This window comes from Mobula birostris, chromosome 14, assembly GCF_030028105.1.
Source record: "Mobula birostris isolate sMobBir1 chromosome 14, sMobBir1.hap1, whole genome shotgun sequence".
Lineage (NCBI taxonomy): Eukaryota > Metazoa > Chordata > Chondrichthyes > Myliobatiformes > Myliobatidae > Mobula > Mobula birostris.
In genome coordinates, this window is record NC_092383.1 from 75,600,986 (window position 1) to 75,622,751 (window position 21,766).

At 44.2% G+C, this 21,766-nt stretch overlaps 1 protein-coding gene across 4 annotated transcripts in view; it reads right to left on the bottom strand.

Moving 5' to 3' along the window:
- Window positions 1–21,766, bottom strand: part of tfeb (transcription factor EB) — a 158,554-nt gene that overhangs the window by 45,672 nt on the left and 91,116 nt on the right. For 3 of the 4 annotated variants that reach the window (XM_072278685.1, XM_072278684.1, XM_072278688.1), the window contains one exon: window positions 6,610–6,857. In XM_072278685.1, the coding sequence (XP_072134786.1) occupies window positions 6,610–6,810 (201 nt within the window). In that variant the 5' untranslated portion in view covers window positions 6,811–6,857. Of the gene's footprint in view, window positions 1–6,609; window positions 6,858–13,791; window positions 13,819–21,766 lie in introns of those variants that run through there. The other variant, XM_072278687.1, reaches the window with a different exon arrangement.

Below are 21,766 nucleotides of genomic sequence, written 5' to 3' on the forward strand. Positions count from 1 at the left end.
TCCCGTACTCTTTGTGCTCCAAAACACATGCTGGGAAACACCTTCCTGCCCTTTGAACCAGCTGGTGGTTTCTGCCGCGCAGACCACCGAATCTGGTTTCACACACAAAATGCTGGTGGAATGCAGAAGGCCAGGCAGCATCTATAGGAAGAGGGACTGTCGACGTTCCACATGTTTTGGGTAGACAGGCCTGAAGTCATCAAGGGTCCAAAAAAATCCTGCTGGCTACCCTCACCTAGTCTGGCCGGCCTGTCGAAGCCACTAGCCGGAGTGGGGGCCACTGTTGCATGCAAACAGCTTACTTGGAGCCGCAGGTGAGAGCTGAGTGTCAGGTGAGGGCCAAAGTTGTTGGGTGTATGAGGTGTCAGGGAGGGGTAGCACCTTTGGTGTGAAGGCCTATTGTCCCTTCCACTGTTATGTAAGCAGGCTCTGTATGTCACCCCGCCCCCCCCCCCCATGAAATGTGTGGGATTTCCCCAGGTTTCCTCCCACAGTCCAAAGACATACAGGATAAGTTAACTGGTCTTTGTAAATTGTCCTGTGATTAGGTTAGGGTTAATCGGAGTGGGGGGGGGGTCACTGGGGTGGCATGCCTCGAAGGGCCAACCCCGTGCTGTACCGCTAAATAAATAAATACCGCTTCTGTGCTATGTAAAACACAGTCACAAGGATTCAGTGATTGTGCTTTACATATCACACTGGAACAATAAAAAGGAAACTCCCATCCCTCTCTTCAGTGCCCTTAGATATCAGTCAACCAGACCCCCTCTTCACCTCTCTATTTCCCACCCTTCTCTTTACAAGGGAGAAACACCTTGCTGGGAACATAGAATAGAACAGTACAGTACAGGCCCTTTGGCCCACTATGTTGTGCCAACCTTTTAACCTACTTCAAGAAAGCTAATGGCATGCTGGCCTTCATAACAAGGGGAATTGAGTATAAGAGCAAAGAGGTCCTTCTGCAGCTGTACAGGGCCCTGGTGAAACCACACCTAGAGTACTGTGTGCAGTTTTGGTCTCCAAATTTGAGGAAGGACATTCTTGCTATTGAGGGAGTGCAGCGTAGGTTCACAAGGTTAACCCCGGATGGCGGGACTGTCATATGTCGAAAGATTGGAGCTACTGGGCTTGTATACTCTGGAATTTAGAAGGCTGAGAGGGGAGCTTATTGAAACATATAAGATTATTAAGGGATTGGACTCGCTGGAGGCAGGAAGCATGTTCCCGCTGATGGGTGAGTCCAGAACCAGAGGCCACAGTTTAAGAATTAGGGGTAGGCCATTTAGAACGGAGTTGAGGAAAAACTTTTTCACCCAGAGAGTGGTGGATATATGGAATGCTCTGCCCCAGAAGGCTGTGGAGGCCAAGTCTCTGGATGCTTTCAAAAAAGAGATGGATAGAGCTCTTAAAGATAGCGGAATCAAAGGTTATGGGGATAAGGCAGGAACTGGATACTGATTGTAGATGATCAGCCATGATCACAGTGAATGGTGGTGCTGGCTCGAAGGGCCGAAGGGCCGAATGGCCTACTCCTGCACCTATTGTCTATAAGATGAATCTAACACCCCGCCACCCCCTACTCCATTTTTCTCTCATCTAAGTGTCCCAGCACCCTTGGCAGGGTATTTCAGGCACCCACCACTTTCCGTGTAAAAAAAAACCTACCTCTGACATTCCCCTGCCCCCTGGAACTTTCCTCCCATCACCTTAAATGTCTGCCCTCTCATATTAGCTATTGCCACCCTGGGAAAAAGGCACTGGCTGTCCACTCTATTTATGCCTCTTATCATCTTATATACCTCTGTCAAGTCACCTCTCATCCTCCTTCACTCCACAGACAGAAGCCACTGGAACAAAGGGGACCAGAACTGAACACAATATTCCAAGTGTGGTCTAACTAGAGCTTTATAGAGCTGCAACATTACCTTGATGGCTCTTGAACTCAATTCACCTGAAAGCAACACACTATATGCCTTCTTAACCACCCACCTTATCATCTTGTGTAGCAGCTTTGAGGGATCTATGGACATGGACTCCAAGATCCCTCTATTCCTCCACAGTGTCCTGCCATTAATCCTGTGTTTTGCCTTTAAATTCAACCTTCCAAAGTGAATCACTTCACACTTCTACAGACTAATTTCCAACTGCTACTCTCAGCATTGCTCTGCATTCTATCAATGTTCCACTGTGACCCTCAACAACCTTCTACACTATCTACATTTGTGTCATCTGATTACTGACCCACTCTTCAATTTCCTCGTCCAAGCTATTTATAAAAATCACAAAGAACCAGGCTTCACAGAACAGATCCCCGCCAAAAACCACTGGTCACCAACCTCCAGGCAGAATATGTTCCATCAACCACCACCCTTTGTCTTCTGTAGCCATGCCAATTCTGAATCCACATAGATTCCGAATTGAATCTGACTTTCTAAAGGAGCTTGCCATGGGAACCTGTAAAACGCACCACTAAAAGCCACGTACAGGATGCCCGCCATTCTAACTTCATCAATCAGCTTTGTCACTTAATCAAAGTAGTCAATCAGGCTTATGAGGCATGACCTGCCATGCTGACTATCCCTAAACAGTCAATGATTCTCCAAATGCTCATAAATCCTAACTCTAAGAATCCTCTCCAATCGTTTTCCCACCACTGCTCTAAGATTCACTGGTGGGAAAACTAGGATTATCCCTAATACCTGTCTTGAACAAAGGAATAACATTTCCCTTCCACAAGAAGGATGGAAGGACATAATAATTTGGATCGAACCCAACCCACTCTGTACATCTTGAAGGAGGGGGTACAATATACTCTATCTAACCTGGTGAGAATGAGGAACAGGAATATAAGACCATAAAAGATAGCAGAATTAGGCCATTCAACCCATCACTTCTGCTCCACCATTTCATCATGGCTGATCCAGTTTTCCTCTCAACCCCATTCTCCTGCCTTCTCCCCGTAACCTTTCACACCCTAACTTACCAAGAATCTATCAATCTCCACCTTAAATACACCCAATGACCTGGGCTCCACAGCTGCATGTGGCAAAAAACATCCACAGATTCATTACCCTCTAGCGAAAGAAATTCCTCCTCGTCTCCAAACTAAATGGACGTCCTCTATTCTGGGGTGGTGCCCACTGGTCCAAGACTCCCCCGCTATAGGAAACATCCTCTCCACATCCACTCTATCTAGGCCTTTTGACATTCAGTTCATTCAGAACATAAAGTGAAACGGAGCCCACCACCTCCAGTAGTGCCCCTGGACTGGAAGTGATTTGTGGGGCAGTGAGAAGGAGCTTTATGCTATATCCACCCCAAGCTGTATCTAGGAATCAGAATTAGATTTATTATCATTGACTCACAGGGCATGAAGTTTGTTGCTTTGCTGCAGCAGGACAGCTCAAGGGCATAAAATTACCATAAATTTTTTTAAAGTACAAAAAAGGGGGCAAAAGAGGAATAATAAGGTAAATAAATAGAGGAAAAGAAAAGGTATGATGAAGTCAAATAGATCATGGTAAAGAAAGTTGTATTCTGTTTCTAACCTGTGTTATGCATGAGAAAGTATAGAGTGATTATTAGTGGTGCAGTGCTAGCCAGAGCTCACCGGAGCACGTCCAGCACATCATTAAGAAAAAAGCCGACATAAACAAGTTAATTAATTAGGTGCTGCCCAGGGTGATTTGAGTATCTCAGAAACTGCTGATCTCCTGGGATCTTTACGCACGACAGACTCTGGAGTTTACAAAGAATGGTGCCAAAAACAAAAAAAAACATCCAGCGAGTAGCTGTTGTGTGAGCAACAACATCTTGTTAAATCCACTCGCTGGATGTTCTTTTTTGTTTTTAGCACCATTCTTTGTAAACTCCAGAGTCCGTTGTGCGTAAAAATCCCAAGAGATCAGCAGTTTCTGAGATACTCAAATCACCTTGGGCGGCATCTAGTTAATTCGCTTGTTTATTTCGGCTTTTCTCTTAAAGATATGCCAGACGCGCTCTGGCGGCTCCGGCTAGCACTGCACCACTGGATTATTCCATTAAATTAGAAACTCATTGGCTGTTAAAGAAATGAAATGGAAGCTATTTTGTTTGTACCGATCTTTTACATGCATCTGTTTTTTTATGGGAGCTTGTGAGATATAGAGGATAACTGTGTGGCCTGAGGGCCAACAGCTACCACAGGAGAAATGTCAGGAATGCCCTTCAAACCTCCTTAAGGCGATGCAAGGGTCTCCTGGCATTGCACTCCCATTCCAAACCCCATACCCACTCCTCCTCTATCCCAGCTCTCTCTTGCTTTACCCCCTCACCCATCTGGGCCACCCAGATTCTCCAACAACAGTTCCAGACCTCTCTCCCCATTCTGCACCCACTCCATCAAGCTCTTTTTCTCCCCCAGGCCTGCTGCCATCCACCCCACACTGAAGCTGTTTTAGGCTTCTGGTGCTTCTGTCCCCTTTTCTCACCAGCCGGGGAAAAAACAGGCTGCCAAGTTAAAATTGCAATTAAGCTCAAATGACATTGTCATGTAACAGAGGATCCAGTCACTAATTAAAGTTTGAAAACTATCAGGTAATTTGGGCCAAGTAAATAACCAGCTTTAAAGTGTCCATTAGCTCACCCAGTTCCTGAAGAAGATCTGGTTAAAATAGCTCCCTAAATGTCCCAGTACCTGTGCCATTTTTTGTCAGTTTCCTCCTTACCCCTTCCCCATCCCAAGATGATAGCTTAAATTATCTCCTTCGGAAAAAGAAAGGAGGGGAGGGAAAAGATTATTCAGAATGAAGACCAAGTTAATTGCTTTGACTGAAATTACAAAATGGACCAAAAGTTACAACTCTTCAGCTGATGGACTGAAGCAAATGGGAATGCTGAAAATCCCAAGGGCAATGTTCTTTAGTACATTACTTCTGATGCATATAAAACCCTTGCTGTGCAGCCAGTCTGCACTAGGTTCTCACCGCTTTAGGAGGCCATAGTTCACTGAACTGATTAATGTACCTGTATCTGGTCAGCAATGACCTCAGATACAAATTCTTTCTTTCCTTAGCCCTTCCTTGGGATTAAAAATTTACTATTGCTCATGGTGACAAACTCTGCAAGGAAGTGTCGTGCTGAAAATATTCTTTTATAAACAGTTTTCTGCTGAGGACCCACACTCAGCGTTTTAGTACACCTTCTTCCCCTCTGCCATCAGAATTCTGAATGGTTCATGAACACTATCGCTTTCACACAATTTATTCATTTATTTTATTGGAACAAAGAATATTTTTCAATGTCTTGCACTATACAACTGCCACAAAACAACAAATTTCATGACACATGTCTGTGATAATAAATCTGATTCTGATTCTCAATAGATTAAGTACTAGAAGAGTTAGATTCCTTGATGATCCAGGGCTTATTCTTTATATTTATCATAAGAACATAGAGTATTACAACACAGCGCAGGCCCTTCAGCCCACAATGTTGTGCCAATCTTATAAACCTCCTCCTCTCTAAAGCTTCCACTCCCTTCTATAATGAGGCAAGCAGAACTGAACACAATGTTCCAAGTTTGGTCTCTCTAGGGTTTTACAGAGCCGCAACATTACCCGTTAAACGTAATCCCCAAACTAATGAAGGCCAACTCACCATCCCCCTTCTTAATCACCCTATTAACTTGTGTGGCAACTTTGAGAGATCTATGGGTGTGGACCGCAACATTCCTCAATTCCTCCACACTGCTAAGAATCCTGCCATTAACCCTGTACTCTGCCTTGAACTTGGACCATCATGTTAAGACAAAACCTCTTCCTGCCCATTCTGTTGGATATTAACAAATCCCATGGAGCAACCTGAACACAAGCAAGGAGTTCTTCCCGAGTCATAGCTCAATGCTTTCCCTACGGTCCCAAATTAAAATGAATACGCCTTGTTCGTCCGTGTAGAGTTCTGCTACGTGTCCTTTAACAAGTTTGCCTTTGTACCAGTGGTGACGGAGTACTGAAGCAATAATTTTGAAATAGCATTGGAGACGTAAAGAGGAGCAACAGATTTCATAAGGGAACGTCATATGTGAGAACTAATGCAAGGTTTGAAATAGAGAGAGAGAAAAAAAATCACACACTTTTGGCTTGTGATGTAATTCCAGTCAAAGCACCTTCCCCTTCCTCCATCACAAACATCAGTCATCCCAATGTTTGCTTAATCAGATGCCAACTTAATGCATTTCCATTTCAGACTCATTGGTAAAAATGGACAGTCTGGAAGAAGACCAGAGTCAATTCCACAAGAGGAAGAGGCTGGGGGAAATGTGGACCATTAAAAGGGTTAGGGATCAGACGAAGGGCTAAAATTCCAGGAAGGAAGTGAAACCGGACAGAGGGAGAAGGCAAGGGATGGTAGAGAGAGAGGGAAGAGGAGGGGGAGAAGCAGGGAAGGAGAGGAAGAAGGAAAAGTGCGGACAGAGTGAAGAGATAGGGAAGGGTAAGAGGTAATGTATGTGGGAGGGAGAGATTTTACAAGAGTGTCGGACACTGGTACCTCACTTGTCCACTGGTCACACTCACACAGTCCTTCAGAGATCAAGATGAATGCCAGAGAAAAAGGAAGAAGGAGATGTACCTTTAAAACCTCTACGGGAACCTGTGGCCGTGACTGGTACTGGATGGAGTTGCTGACGTTGATGGCAGGAGTGGCGTTGATCGCCATGCGCTGTTGCGTGAAATGCATCGCAGCCTGTTGCTGCTGCTCCTTCTCCCGCTGCTCCTCCTTCTGCAGCTGCTCCCGCATTAACATCATCCGCAGACCGGTGCGGGACGACATCGTGGCGGGTCGACTCCTGTCTCACAACGCTGATGAAAGCAATGTCACTGCAAAACAATCAGATAAGTGTCTCATCAAGAAGGGCTTGTACAAGAAGATAAATCCCCCTCCTTCCCTCTATCCTCCTTCTCTGTCCCTCTGTCTTTGCTGTCCCCTCTCCTCAGCTTTTTCTCTCTCTCCACCACACTCCCTCTTCTCAACCCACATCTCCCACACCTACGTTCCACTCCTCTTAGCCTTTGCTACCCTTTATCCTTCTCTGGGCTTCACTTCCCATCCCTCCTCCCTTCCTCACTCCCTCATCCCTCCTTCTTTTTCCACCTCTCATCCCTGCCTTCCCCTCCTTCATCTTCACCTTTTCCACCTCTTCCGTTCCCCTTTCCACCTTAGCCCTTCCCCTTCACTTTGAGGCAGACCCGTAAGATTAACAAGATCAACCAATTGTGAACCACAGACAATAAACCCAAAAACAAGCACGATCTGATTGTGGCCAATCCAAGAAAGTATCACAGCATCTCGACTACAACCCATACTGCTGAGCTCAGGACCCCAGTCAGAAAGCAGTATTAGGAGAGTGCATGTGCTATTAACCAAAACAGATCTCAGTTTAGGAAACAAGCTAGTTCAGAAATTAACACTGGTAAATGTGGGATTAGCAACCCTCCAGTGCGCAGCCCTCCGGTGAAAAATGATATCGTATCCTTTAAATAGGGGCCGTGGACAATTCTGATTTGATGGAGACAGACGTGAAAGCACAGAGGAACATCTGGAGAAATTTCTGAAACTCAGGTTCGCTGCTGCTGTTACTGCGTGATCGAGAATCTTCCAGAGGGGAGGCCTCAAAATCCCCAGCTTTGCCTGCTGTTGGAGACCGAGATTGAGGTCGAATCGTTCGGATAGAGATGGTGCTCGGTACTCGGTGTCGGAGAGCTGATCAGAGGCTCGAAGCTTTCGGATCACTCAGAGTCGGACCGTGGTCGGGTATGGCAGGGAGAGTTTTTCTTCCTTCTCCCGTCGGCGTGAGATGTGGGACATTTGAGAGAACTTGAACTCTTTACTGGGCTCATGGACTGTTCTTCATCAAGTTATGGTATTGTGCACTGTTGTAACTATATGTCACAATTATGTGGTTTTGTTAGTTTTTCAGTCTTGGCCTGTCCTGTGTTTTGTGATATCACACCAGAGGAAATATTGTATCATTTCTTAATGCATGCATTACTAAATGACAATAAAAGAGGACTGCGTGTCCTCATAATCTAAAAAAAAAACAATCAGGAGGAGGAAAAGCATCTGTGGGATGGGTGAAAGGAATTGTCGATATTTCAGGTTGAAACCCTGCACTATGACTGGGATCAGCATTCTCATGGGAGGAGGAGGAGGCCAGGGCTTATGCTCCTGATTTCCATCCTCAGAGCCCTGCTGTAAATGCTGAAAGGCCTGGACAGAGTGGATTTAGAGATGGTATTTCAATTAGTAGGAGAGATGGGCCTCAGAATAAAGGGATGTCCCCTTCAAACTGAGATGAGGAGGAATTTAGGGCACAAGAGATTTTGAAGATGCTGGTGGGCTTGAGCAGCACATACAAAATGCTGCAGGAGCGCAGCAAGTCGGGCAGCATCAAATGGAGGAAAATAGCCTACAACCCGCCCAACAGGTCACCTGTTTATTTCCCTCCTAACCTACTGAGTTCCTCCAGCATTTTGCGTATGTTGGTGAGGAGGAACTTCCTCGGTCAGAGAGTGGTGAATAAGGTGGCTGTGGAGGCCAAGTCATTGAGTGTATTTAAGGCAGAGATTGATAAATTGCTGATTAGTTAAGTAGGTTAAGGGTTACAAGGAGAAGACAATAGAATGGGATTGAGGAAATAATTAGCCAAATTTGAATGACAGAACAGACTTGATGAGCCGAAATGACCTAATTCTGCTGCTATACCTTATAGTTTAAAATACTGCAGATATATTGGGTTGTTCAGTGAAGCCCAGAAGAGGGGTTTACCAAAACGATATTTTCCATGTTCCACCAGAAGAGTTCATAAAATAAGTGATTAGTGAAAATATCAATAAAAATGCTGGATTATCTTGAATCAATTCAATTCAAGTTTAATTGTCATTCAACTATACGTGAATACAACCAAATGAGACAGCGTTACTCTGTGTCAAGGTACAAAACACTGTACCAACAGTCACACACAGCACAGAGCACACATAGCACCTACAAATTGCAAGCACATGTAAGATATCACTAAAATACAGCCATGGCAAAAAAAATAGTCCCAATCCTGTGTCCATGAATGCCACAGAAATCTGCAGTCAACTCCAATACCGCCTGTCTTCTACTGTGCAAATGCTCGGGAGGGTTGGAGGGCAGCACTGCCTCCTGCTTGGGCGCCGAGCTGCGTCGCCCTGGCGAAGCACATCAGTTTTGGCGCCATCCTCCTGGCAGCTTTAAACAGGTAACACAATGGCTTGAGGCCACATGGCTCCTCCGCTTTCCGCCAATAAATCGGTGAATCAGACTTGCAGCATTCCGTGTGAACAATATCCAACAGGGTCTTGCGATCACAAGAAAAGTGTCTAAGATGCTCACTCACTATTAGACTGCACAGTCTCCTCAGAAGCCTCTCTGACACAAGCAGCAGCACGATCTGCTGCACGTCCAGCTCCTTCAGTTTCTCCAACAACGAGCAACTTGCTGATGGGGGTAGACCTGTAGTACTTCAAGTTCTCAATGTCTAGCAGGATCTTGCCATCGTAAAAAATGTTTCAAAAGGACAGTAGCACCTTTGTTGACTCCCCGTAGAAGCTGCTGCGGTCAAACATGCTGCCATTTTATCGATATAATCTGGATCTGTCAAGCCCTTGACTGCAGAAAATCTGCCACCTCAGCTTATTTGTGACTCCAGTTCCAAAACACCATGGCTATTGAAATACAGTACCTTCAAAATCCTAGTGAACTTTCAAAAGTAAACTTACTTTTTCATTGTGCCTTTAACATGTGAGTCGCAGACATTATTTAACCACCATGCACTTAGATACCAAGACAGGTGAACAAAGGTTTGGTCAAAGAGGCAAGTTAATGAGAGGATGAGGAAGTGGAAGAGAGGGAGAAGTTAGCAGGATTTTCCACAGCAAGAAAACAACACTTAACGTCCCACCTCCTCCTCTTTGATTTCAGCATAATAGGCTCACTCCAGTTCCACATCATGAACACAAACAGTTTGAGGAACAAGGCGGAGGCAAATAGAAGTCCTTCTTTTAATTCTGTTTATTTTCCTTTTTAAATATGATCACTTACTAGCAGAGAACACCCCAGCTCAAGAGCAGTACCTGCATCTACCACTGCCCATGTAGCAGGAGGTAATGGGAGCTAGGTCTGGGACTTGGTTCTGTGGAGGACAAACATGTGGGCAGGGTGGGATGCGTCCAACAAAAGCAAGAAAGTAAGCCTCCGTGGGGAAACAGGACTGAAGCACTGAGTATGTAACGGGGAGAGTTGATAGAGGGGAACCTGATGATGTGATACACTTCGATTTCCAAAAACAACATTTGATAAGGTGTAACAAAGAGTTTGGCATGTAAATTAAATTCCCACAGTACTGGAAGAAATGTGTTAGAATGGCTGTCCCATAGAAAACAGAGTTAGAATGAAAGGATCCTTTCCAGACCAGAGACAGGTAACCAGTGGGGTACCACAGGGACCAGTTCTTGGCCCACAATTGCTCACTATTTCTGTTACAAACCTGGAGGAAGGAACGGTTTGCAAGGTTTCCAGATTTTCCAATGACACAAAAGTAGGTGGAAGGCACGTTATGAAATGAATGCTGTGATTCTGCAACAGAATACAGATAGGATGAGTAGGTTGGGCAAATAGACTTTAACCGGGAGAAATGCAAGATCATGCAGTTTGGTAAGAAAGAGCAGCAGACAGATACGACAGATATGAGTGACGTACAGAGGGATGTAGGTGTTCTGGTGCATGAATCACAAAAGAAGTCCACAGACAAGTCCAACAAATGGTTAAAAACATGAATGATATTCGGCCTTTAATGCAAAGTGGCTGGAGTTTAAGAATAGGGAGGTTTTGCTGGAGTTGAACAGGGTGATGGTGAAGCCTCAACTGCATATAGTTTTGGTCTGCTTACCTAAACAAGAATATAGTAACACTGGGGGAAGCACAAGGGAGATACATCTGGTTAATACAGGGATAAGAAGATTCTCCCTTTAACAGAGACGAAATAGCTTTGGCCTGCATTCCTTGGAGTTTAAAAGAACAAGGAGTGACTTTATTCAAACATATAATATCCTAAAATATTTGACAGGATAGACCTTCAGATGCTTTCACCAGTGGGAGATGCTTTCACCATCAGGGACATAAGGGACCAGTGGTTTAAAACTGAGATACAGTACATAGAAATTTCTTCTTACAAAGGGTGGCAAATTTGTGGAATTCTCTACACCAATAGGTGACAGGTGGATTGTTAGAAGCAGTTAAAGTAAATTGGATAAATATTTAATTGGTTAAGAGATATAGAGCTACGGAGAAATGGCACAGGAGTTGAGGCCAGCATAGATCGGCCATGATCATGAGAAAGAGTGGGGTAAACTGCTGCTCCTATTTCTTTGTGTTATCGCACGTTTTCCCTGTGACTGCCTGGGTTTCCCCAGGGTGGATTCTAGTTTCTTCCCACATCCCAAAGAATGTGGGTGAGCAGTAGAATCTGGGATGAGTTGATGGGAAAGTGGTGGGATTAAAACTGGGTTAGCATATGACTGGTATAAATAGAGTCATAAAGCACACAGCTCAGAAACAGGCCCTTCAGCCCATCTAGTCCATGCCAAACTATTATCCTGCCTAGTCCCGTCGATCTGCACCTGGTGGTGGATCCACACCCACCACCCTCCGAGTGAAAAAGTTCAAAGTAAATTTTATTATCAAAGTACATATATGGCATCAATGTCTGAGATACATTTTCTTGTGGGAATACTCAAAAAATTGATAATAGAATAATAACAATAATAGAAACAATGAAAGATCGCACCAATGTCAGCATTCAGCCAGTATGCAAAATACTAAAACTGTGCAAATACAAAAAGAAAGAAATAATAAAGATAAATAAGTAAGAACATGAGATGAAGAATCCTTGAAAGTGAGTCCATACTGCAGGTTGTAGGTATATTTCAATGATGACGTTGAGTGAAGTTATCCCTTTGGTTCAAGAGGGTTGAGAGGTAATAATTATTCCTGAACTTGGTGGTGTGAGCCCTGAAGCTCCTGTACCTCTTCCTGATGGCAGCAGCAAGGAGGGAGCATGAGCTGGGCAGTGGGCGCCCCGACGATGGATGCCACTTTCTGTGACAACGTTTCATGTAAATGTGCTCAGTGATGGGGAGGGCTTTCTGCGTGATGGACTGGGCAGTACCCACTAACTTTTGTATGCCTTTTCATTCAAGGGGATTGGTGTTTCCGTGCCAGGCTGTGACACCCCTCAGTAAATATCCTCTCCACTGCACATCTATAGAAGTTCCCTTTCATGTTCCCCTTAAACCTTTCACCTTTCATTCGTAAGGCCAGTGATGTTGTAGGGATGGAACTGGACTCTCTGACAGTGGTGTGCTGTCCAAGTTGCATGCCATCTTGGACAATGTCTCCCATCCACTACATAATGTACTGGTTGAGCACAGGAGTACATTCAGCCAGAGACTCATTCCACTGAGATGCAACACAGAGCGTCATAGGAAGTCATTCCTGCCTGTGGCCATCAAACTTTACAACTCCTCCCTTGGAGGGTCAGACACCTTGAGCCAATAGGCTGGTCCTGGACTTACTTCCTGGCATAATTTACACATTACTATTTAACTATTTATGGTTTTATTACTATTTATTATTTATGGTGCAACTGTAACAAAAACCAATTTCCCCCAGGATCAATAAAGTATGACTATAACTTTAACCCTTAAACTATGACTTCTAGTTCTAGTCTCACCCAACCTCAGTGAAAAATCTTGCTTGCATTTACCCCTCATGATTGGTGGTAGATGAGGACACAGTGGACTGGAGGGGCCTTTTTTGCACCTTGACTCTTGGAGTTGAGAGCAGTACAAAGACCAGGAGACCAGGGAACCAGGGAGAGAAAAGTGTCTTTCTGTAGGACTGCTGTTCAAATCAAGTTAATCCCCCACCACCGCCCAAATCGGAATCCCAGTTTTTTTAGAAAAACAAAACCAGCCAACAACCACACGCTATGCGGTGCATGTGACAGTCAGCAGGGCCTGAACTGCGGACGGGTGCAATACGCGCACGGAATCCCGTCGGTGCAGCTCGACCACTTCCCGATTGAGATGGGAAATCGTGAAGAAGTTTACGGTTTATATTATTGCTCCTTCCCGCCGTCGGCGAATAGTTAACAGGCATTTGGGAAGGCGTCTCGTTTATTTCAGAACCGATTTTAGAGAGTTAAAAGGAATTTTTTTTTAATGTAGCGGAAATATGCAATAGACTTTTTGATTTGAAGGATCGATTGGACATAAAAAATAATTGTTTTGACCGTTAAAAAATGAAGCCTCTATTGTTTATTTCCCAAAGAAAAGTTTTATAGCATCGTTTACAAGAGCTCTAGTCTCTGAGGGAGAGAGGAGGGCAGGAGGAAGGGAGGTGGGAGGCGTGGGTTTGGGGGTTGAGGTCAAGGAGACTGGGAACGAAGGATGGTGGATAAAGGGATCGATGAAAGTAAATTCAGCTCCCACAGATCATTTGTGAGGTCCGCCATCGCTGTCTCTGCATCCTGTCCATTTCGAAGACACCAGCAGTCAGTTACAAACTCGGAAACTCGTCTCCAAAACACGAAACGTTTGGTCGGTCCAAGCTCAGTACCTCAGTCTTACACAGTGACAAAACAGCAATATACCACAGTGTTACTGGGCGGAACACTTAGTGTCTGAACGAGACCGTTTTTCCATTTCATTTATTATGGCTGATCAGTACCTCAATTTATCATGGTTCCAATCGTCTCAAACACAAAAGTCTATCGATCTCTGCTCTGAATCATCCCATTCAACGACATCTTGTGGCGAGAGAACTTCAGTTTCACTATCTTTTGATCAGGAAGTGTGGCTCGACGTGCCCGCAAACGATTTAAATTTAATTTTACAGTGCCTCCGTAAATGTGTTCTACCCTTTCAGGTCTCTCCCTTAATCATATTGAAAGCCTTTTATCTACCGAACTGACAAGATATAAACTAGATTCTGTAAACTGCTGTCAGAATTCAGCCGTCTGAGTTTGGGCATCGTTCTGTTGTAACTCCGCTGTCATAACCAGTCCATCCATGCAGCCGAAAACGCCAGCCACAGTACGAACTCGTCACAGCGCGCGAAAGAATGAATAATCAGATTTCCATTCTGTTACAACTTACCCACCTTTCCTTTGTACTCCGCATCCCTCAGTATCAGAAGCTATCAATCCATTCTTCTCTCTAATTGCTTTATCTGTCCCCGTGACCCCCAGTATCACAGGTCGTCTTCTGTTCCTTGTCTCTACCATTGAAAAGATGCGCAGATTTAACTTTATCTGATCAAATTGGGTGATGGTCCACGTTGAGTTGCAGTCGTGCCCACTCACCCTATGGTGAAGTCATAGACGGGTGCAACACAGAAACAGGCCCCAAGTGCATCTAGTCTTTGCCCAACCATTTAAACTACCTACTCCCATTAACCTGCACTGGGACCAGAGCCCTCCATACCCCTACCATCCATGTACCTATCTCTTACGTTGGAATCAAGTTCGCATGCACCACTTGTGCTGGCAGCTGGTTCCACACTCTCAGGACTCGGAGTGAATTAGTTTCCCTCATGTTCCCCATCAACTTTTCACCTTTCACCCTTAGCCCATGACCTCTGGTTGTAGTCCACCCAACCTCAGTCGGAAAGGACTCAGTCCCACTGAAGCGTTTCAGTCTCTTACGTTGACGGTACTCTTTTCCATAGATGCTGCCTGGCCTGCTGAGTTCCTCCAGTATTTTGTGTGTGTTGTTCGGATTTTCTCTTCTCAGCAGGAAAGACCTGTCTGCATTTACCCTATGAATACCCATCATAATTTTATATCACAATTCATAACTACCCTGCTACAAATTTCTGCTCTTTTTCTAACCTATTCACATGTGTCACCTAGATTTGAGATTATCAGCATGCTTGGATTATGTGGCATCTTTGTTAGTAAATACGTTCAAACGCTGAGATTCTAACATAGACTCCTCACAAATAATTCCTTGTTCAAGATAAAAGGTTAATTCCAATTCAATCTACCCTCTGTTTAGTGAGGAATCATTTATGTGTAATCTTATTGAATGTCTTCCAGGAGCTAATATCATTATCTTCCATAACACCACTTTATCTATCACTGCTTTAAAAAATTCAAGGAGGCTGATTCAAAATGACTTATTCTTTACAAATCCACGCTTGCTCTCTGACCAGTTAGAAACCCTACACTGTTTCTAAGAACAGATTTAAGTAATTTCCTCAGAATTGATTTCAGACTCACATAGCTATAATGTCCAATTTCCCCTTTCCTCCTTAAGTAATGGCAGTTTCCCTGACAGACAGGAGTCGTCTAGAATCAAAAGACTTTTGGAAAATTGTGATTGCAACATCTACAATTTACTGCTTGCAATGCACAGAGATGATACCATCATATTCTGGTAGCTTGCTTAGTGTTACTATTTTCTCCATCATATTAATATTAAATTGTATCTCTATCAATTGACATCATGTTTGTCAGAAGAAGGTAGACGAGAGAGAGTGTAGCAAGGTGAGAAAGAAAGGATGCAAGACCCTACCCCATCTCTTACACCATTATTCAGCAGGGCTTGGGCAGAATCAAATTGTGAAGCACCCACAACTGAAATCCCTGTTGCCTTTCTCCATCACTGTACAGAAGAACAGAAAATCGGCCATTTCTTCATAACTTATATTCCAGCTACAGCATGAGTACTCAGAGATAAATTCATATTTTACTTTAAACCCTCTAAGAACACCACAACCTTGTCATAAAGTTTGGAGGCTTGGGTCAGGGCCTTGTGCTTTGGCTTTTGGTAGAGCTGTTGTTATTTCTTTCCACACCTTGTGGCACATCAGGCGGCAACTTTACCATTTCTTTAGCATTTTGTCTTTTTTAAAAAAATGAGGCTGAGTTGCTAGCTCGACAATCATCCCAGCACAAATGAAAAGCATGCAAGGAGCCGGCTGAATTCAAACCCAGACCACTTGCTCAAAGTCTGGCGGTGATACCACTACACCACTGGCTGGTTCTTGGTAGGGTCACCCACGCCAAACAGGCTAAAGAGCTGAGGCCAGACTAAAGGCTGATTTATACTTCTGCGTCAAATCGACGCCGTAACCTACACAAGTGGCCTACGCGAGTTGTGAGCATTTATACTTGTGCGTTGGTGTGTCTGCGTCACTCTGCAATTCGCGCACGTCACGCATGCGCACACACCTGCCCGTGCAAGGCCTCATGGTCATGGTAGTCTTTCTCGGGGTAAACAAGTTTAAAGCGAGCGTCTATTTTCGTAAAAGCGAAATGTGTCCTCCATAATTTCGGAGGTCTGTAAAGCTTTATGGAAAGCATTGCAGCCAGAGTTCCTTCCCTGCCCTTCTGTCGCCCAATGGAAAGCTATTGCACCGCAGGAGGAAATGCGATGCTACCAAGCGGACCAATCACAGCTGTTGTGGTCTGCGTTGCCACGACACGCAGTTACATTTTGGGAGAGGTGAGCGTCAGGCTACAGCGTAGGGATCCACGTTGGCACTGCGTAGGGTTCGCGGCTACGCTGTATCTACGGTGTCGGGTTGACACAGAAGTATAAATCAGCCTTAAGAGTGGTCCATTGGTCCGCTGGTCTTCCAGGTTTGGGGGTTAAGCTCAGGGCTAACAAAACTGACTGGTCAAACAACAATTATTACGAAACAGCAATGAAGAATCCATCTATACAAACAGAGGTGGAGGACCTTCGTTGCTGCCCCAAACACCAGTGGTGTAGCAGGCAGTAAGTAACTTTAAATACAAGAGATCCTGCAGCCTGGAAATCCAAAATAACACACATGAATTGCTGAATGAACTCAGCAGGTCAGGCAGCATCTGTGGAAAGGAATAAAGAGTCAATGTTTCAGGTCGAGGCCCTTCAGCAGGACTGGAAAGAAAGGAAGAAGAAGCTAGAATAAGAATATGGGGGAGGAGGGGAAGGCATACAAGCTAGAAGGCGATAGGTGAAGTTGTGTGAGGGGGAAGGTACGGAGGTAAAGTGAGAAGCTGGGAGGTGAGAGGTGGTAAAGGCAAAGGGCTGAAGAAGGAATCTGATTGGAGAGCAGAGTGGACTGTGGGAGAAAGAGAAGGAGGAAGGGCACCAGAGGGAGGTGATAGGCAGGTGAGAAGAAGAGGTGAGAGGGGAGCCTGAATAGGGAATGAAGAGAAAAGGGGTAGGGGGGAGAAATTACTGGACGTTCGAGAAATCAATGCTCCTCAAGTAGGAGAAGCAACACCTCATATTCCGTCTATGTGTGTTATTCATCTTTGACTTTGTATTGTTTGTAATTTTGCATACAGGGCCCTAGAGATACAGGACCTGTGCAAGATGTAAATGAATGTTACCGTGGCAGATGTGAGTGGGTAGTCAACGTTTAATTGCTGTGCACTACGTGGACTGATTCAGCACAGGGGAAATGTTAAATAAACCACAGGCTATATTTTTCCATAACTCATCACCTTCTTCCCCTTTTTGATTTAGTTCTACTGTACTGACTGTCTTATGAAACTAAACCACAAAAAAAATCATTGCACAATGCTCAAAGGCAAGATAAACTATTTGGCAGAAACTTTCTTTTTAAACCTACCTCATTTTCACACAGCTCTGTAATACGCTGCCCCTCAATTGCAACCTGCTTCAGATTCAGATGCAGATTCCTACTAAACAGTTTGCACGTGAAAATATAGATGCAGGAGTGGTGGTGCTTCTCGTAGACTATTTGCCCCAAAGTGATGCCGCAAAACGGGGTTGAGGAGTTTTGCGGATTAGTGTCGTGACAGTAATCTGAAAAAGGAGGTTAATACGACCCACATTGCACAGGGCTGAGGTGGAACTAGAGAAGGTGAGTAGGGCAGTAGGATCACATGGATAGATCGACTTCTGTGAGAATGAAGCTGTACAGCTCAGAGTGAGGTCATTTGCCTCTTCGCGCCTGTGTCAGCTTTCTGAAAACACCACACTGCTCTTTCCCTGTAATCAGCAGAACTTTATCCCGCCCGCCCATGCAGACTCTCATCCAATGCTCTGAAAGCACCTCCTGGATGAATTATGACCTCTTATTCAAGTGGAAGAATTTTTGTGTAACTATACTGAAACAGTAGTGCAAGGCCACGATAGATGGAAATCATAGGGGGATTATTTGAGTGCACAAGAAATCAAGGTAACAGCAGAAGCAGCTGAATAAATGCTTTCAGTCTTCAGCTCTTTGATCCAGGTTTTGCCATGCACACTAAACACCCTCCAGGTTCAGTGGCAAGGATTTTTCTTTGATACTGGTCCTGCAAGACACTCTACGTATTTCAGGAGCAACACACACAAAATGCTGGAGGGACTCAGCAGGTCAGGCAGCATCTATGGAGAGGAGTAAAGAGTCAATGTTTTGGGCCGAGACCCTTCATCGGGACTAGAAAGGAACGGCAAAGAAGCCAGAATAAGAAGGTGGGAAATAGGAAAGAAGTAGAAGGTGACAGGTGAAGCCAGATGATGGGGAAGGTAGGAGGGTGGGGTGAGAAGCTGGGAGGTGATAGGTGGCAAAAGTCCAAGATTCAAGTTAATTTATCACACGTACATTGAAACGTCAAGTGAAATGCGGCATTTGTATTAACAGCCAACACATCCAAGGATTTGCTGGGGGCAGCCCACAAGTGTCGCCACACATTCCAATGCCAACATAGCATGCCCACAATGCTCGGCAGAACAACACACAACACAACAAGCAACAAAACAACATCAGCAAAAACAAGCCCCGTTCCTCCCTCCCATCCATGCACACAAACGCTTATGTATGTAAATGTATTTATATACAGTATGTATTCATACAGTATCTATATATGATAAGTAGTTGTTCTGCAGGTGACTATCAATGCCACATTTTTTTTTTTACCATGCCCATGGTCTGCTCTTTATCAAATTATGGTATTGCTTTGCACTGTTGTAACTATATGTTATAATTATGTGGTTTTGTCAGTTTTAGTCTTGGTTTGTCCTGTGTTTTCTTGTGATATCATTCTGGAGGAGCATTGTATCATTTTTTAATGCATGCATTTCTAAATGACAATAAACGAGGACTGAGTGTCCTCATAATCTAAATCTAACAAAGACTGAAAAATGTCAAAGTGAAGATAGCTGATGAAATGACATCAGTTTTGAACATCACTAAATTTCAGTGTAGAGGCAAGACAGAGGGCAACGCACACTTCCTTAGAATTGAGATCTGAAAAAGGTGGCTGCACTGCAAGAGAGGAAGCAATGAAATTGGCAGCAGGCAGAGTAGCATAAGAACATGCAAAAAAAACAAGATTTAAAGATTTGCTTTATTCATCACATGTACATCAAAACTTACAGTGAAATGCACCAATGACCAATTGCACTTCCGAGGACGTGCAGGGGGGCAGCCCACAAGTGTTGCATGCTTCCGGTGCCAACATAGTTTGCCAACTATTTACTAACCCTGACCTACACATCTTTGGAATGTTTCACAACAGTTCTTTGCACTTACCCACAAAGGGAAGTAGCCATCATGATTCCTCTTAACCAGTGAATCACAAAGTTTTTCATATGTGACCATTTGTACACCAGAACACACACACACTACACTCAGTGATCACTTTATTAGGTACAGGTGGTAGCTAATAAAGTAGACAGTGAGCATACAAGTTTGTAGATGGTAGATAGGAATGCTGCCTTGCCACAGCTTAAACAGGACATCCTCTTTAACTATTCCAAATGTTGATGTATTATTCCCCTCTATGGTTTTGATATTTAAGAAAATCAGTCAGCAGCTTTCCCTTGGATTTGAAGCATTATTTTAGTCAAATCAAGTGGAAGGGTCACTGTTTTTGCCACAGCAGTGTCATAGACCATTAGCACAAACTTGGTTGGGAGGGTCTGCCTGGGCAAGTCTGGTTATTGCCCACTGCCCTGCGGGCTCAGTGTACTGGGTCAGCCCAGTACGCGCGCGCACACACGCGCACACACACACACACACACACACACACACACACACACACACACACAGTGAAAATCATGGACGAAATCAGGACTTCAGGAGGAAAAAGTCAAAAAAGTTCAGAGGAGAAATATTTACCCATTCAAATTAACGTTGATTAATAAAAAGATAGCACAGCCATAGCATTTAAGGTAAACAAAATTAGGGCAGCTCCGGTATCAATTTAATATCTTCAGTAATATGTCAGTGATATTGACAGATACTCAGATAAAACATGTTGACAACACCTTCTTTCATGCATTTCCAACAGGCGTTCATACAGGGGGCATCTTCCAGCTTTACTGCTTTAGACAGGATTCTCAGTAACCAATTCATTGCAATGAATGTGTCCAATGTTGCTAATAAGTGTGTGAAGCCAACTTCAGGTGCTTAGCTGCCAATTATCTGTGGGCTACATTGCTGGAGCTTCATTGTCATTGCTGAGGACAACCAACTCCATCCAGTGCAAAGCAACATACTGGCAATGCAATTACTAAAAACACAATCACTAAATTTAAAATATCATCTGAGTAATTTAGAGTGTCATCCAAGTTACAACTGAATTAAAACAAACAACTCTAAATGGGGCATTGTTCAGTTGCACGACAGCCCTGGGGAAAATGCTGATTTTCAGTCTGTATGTCCATGCAGAGATGTTTCTGTATCTCCTGCCAGATGGTAGGAGATTGAACAGTGATAATTGAGGTGGGATGAGTCCATCATGATTTTGCAAGCACACTGAGGACATCATGAGATGTAGACGGTTTCCATATCTGGTAGTTGTATCCCGGTGATACCCTGTGCAGTCCTGATCACTCGCTGAAGTGCATTTTGGTCAATCTTGTTGCAAATAGTGTACCATACTTTTGTGCAGTAGGTCAGTATGCTCTCAATTACACATCAATGAAGGTTTACCAGCAGCTACATGCATAAAATGCTGGGGGAACTCAGCAGCCCAGGCAGCATCTATGGAAAAGAGTAAACAGTCGACATTTCAAGCCAAGCCCCTTCATTAGTGGACCCTTTACCAGCATCTTTTTGCTCTCTTTAAACTCCTAAGATAGTGTAGGCGGAGCTGAGCCTTCCCTACTATCGAGGAGGTGTTGGTGGCCCGAGAAAGCTCCTCTGTGATGGTCACTTGTAAGAACTTAAAGCAAATGCAATCCTATCTTTAAGTCAACATGGAATCAACGATTTACATAACTTAGAAAGCTTCTGGTACTACTAAACTTATGGTACGTCTATGGAAGAGCCACCAATTAATTGACCACAAGACCCAGGAGCAAAATTAGTCCATTCCACCTATAGAGTCTGCTCCGCCATTCTATCACGGCTGATTTTTTGTCCCTCTCAACCCCATTTCCTGCCTTCTCTCTGTAACCTTTGACACCCTTACGAATCAAGAACCTATCAACCTCCACTTTAAATATACCCAATGACTTAGCTTCCACAGCCATCTGTGGCAATGAATTCCACAGATTCACCACCCTTTGGCTAACGAAAGCCCTCCTCATCTCTGTTCTAAGGGGATGTCCTTGTATTCTGAGGTTGTTCCCTCTGCTCCTAAACTCCCTTGCTATTGGAAACCATCCTCTCAACATCCTAGGGTTTTCAATATTTGATGGGCTGCAATCAGATTCCTCCTCTTTCTTATAAACTCCAGTAAGCACAGGCC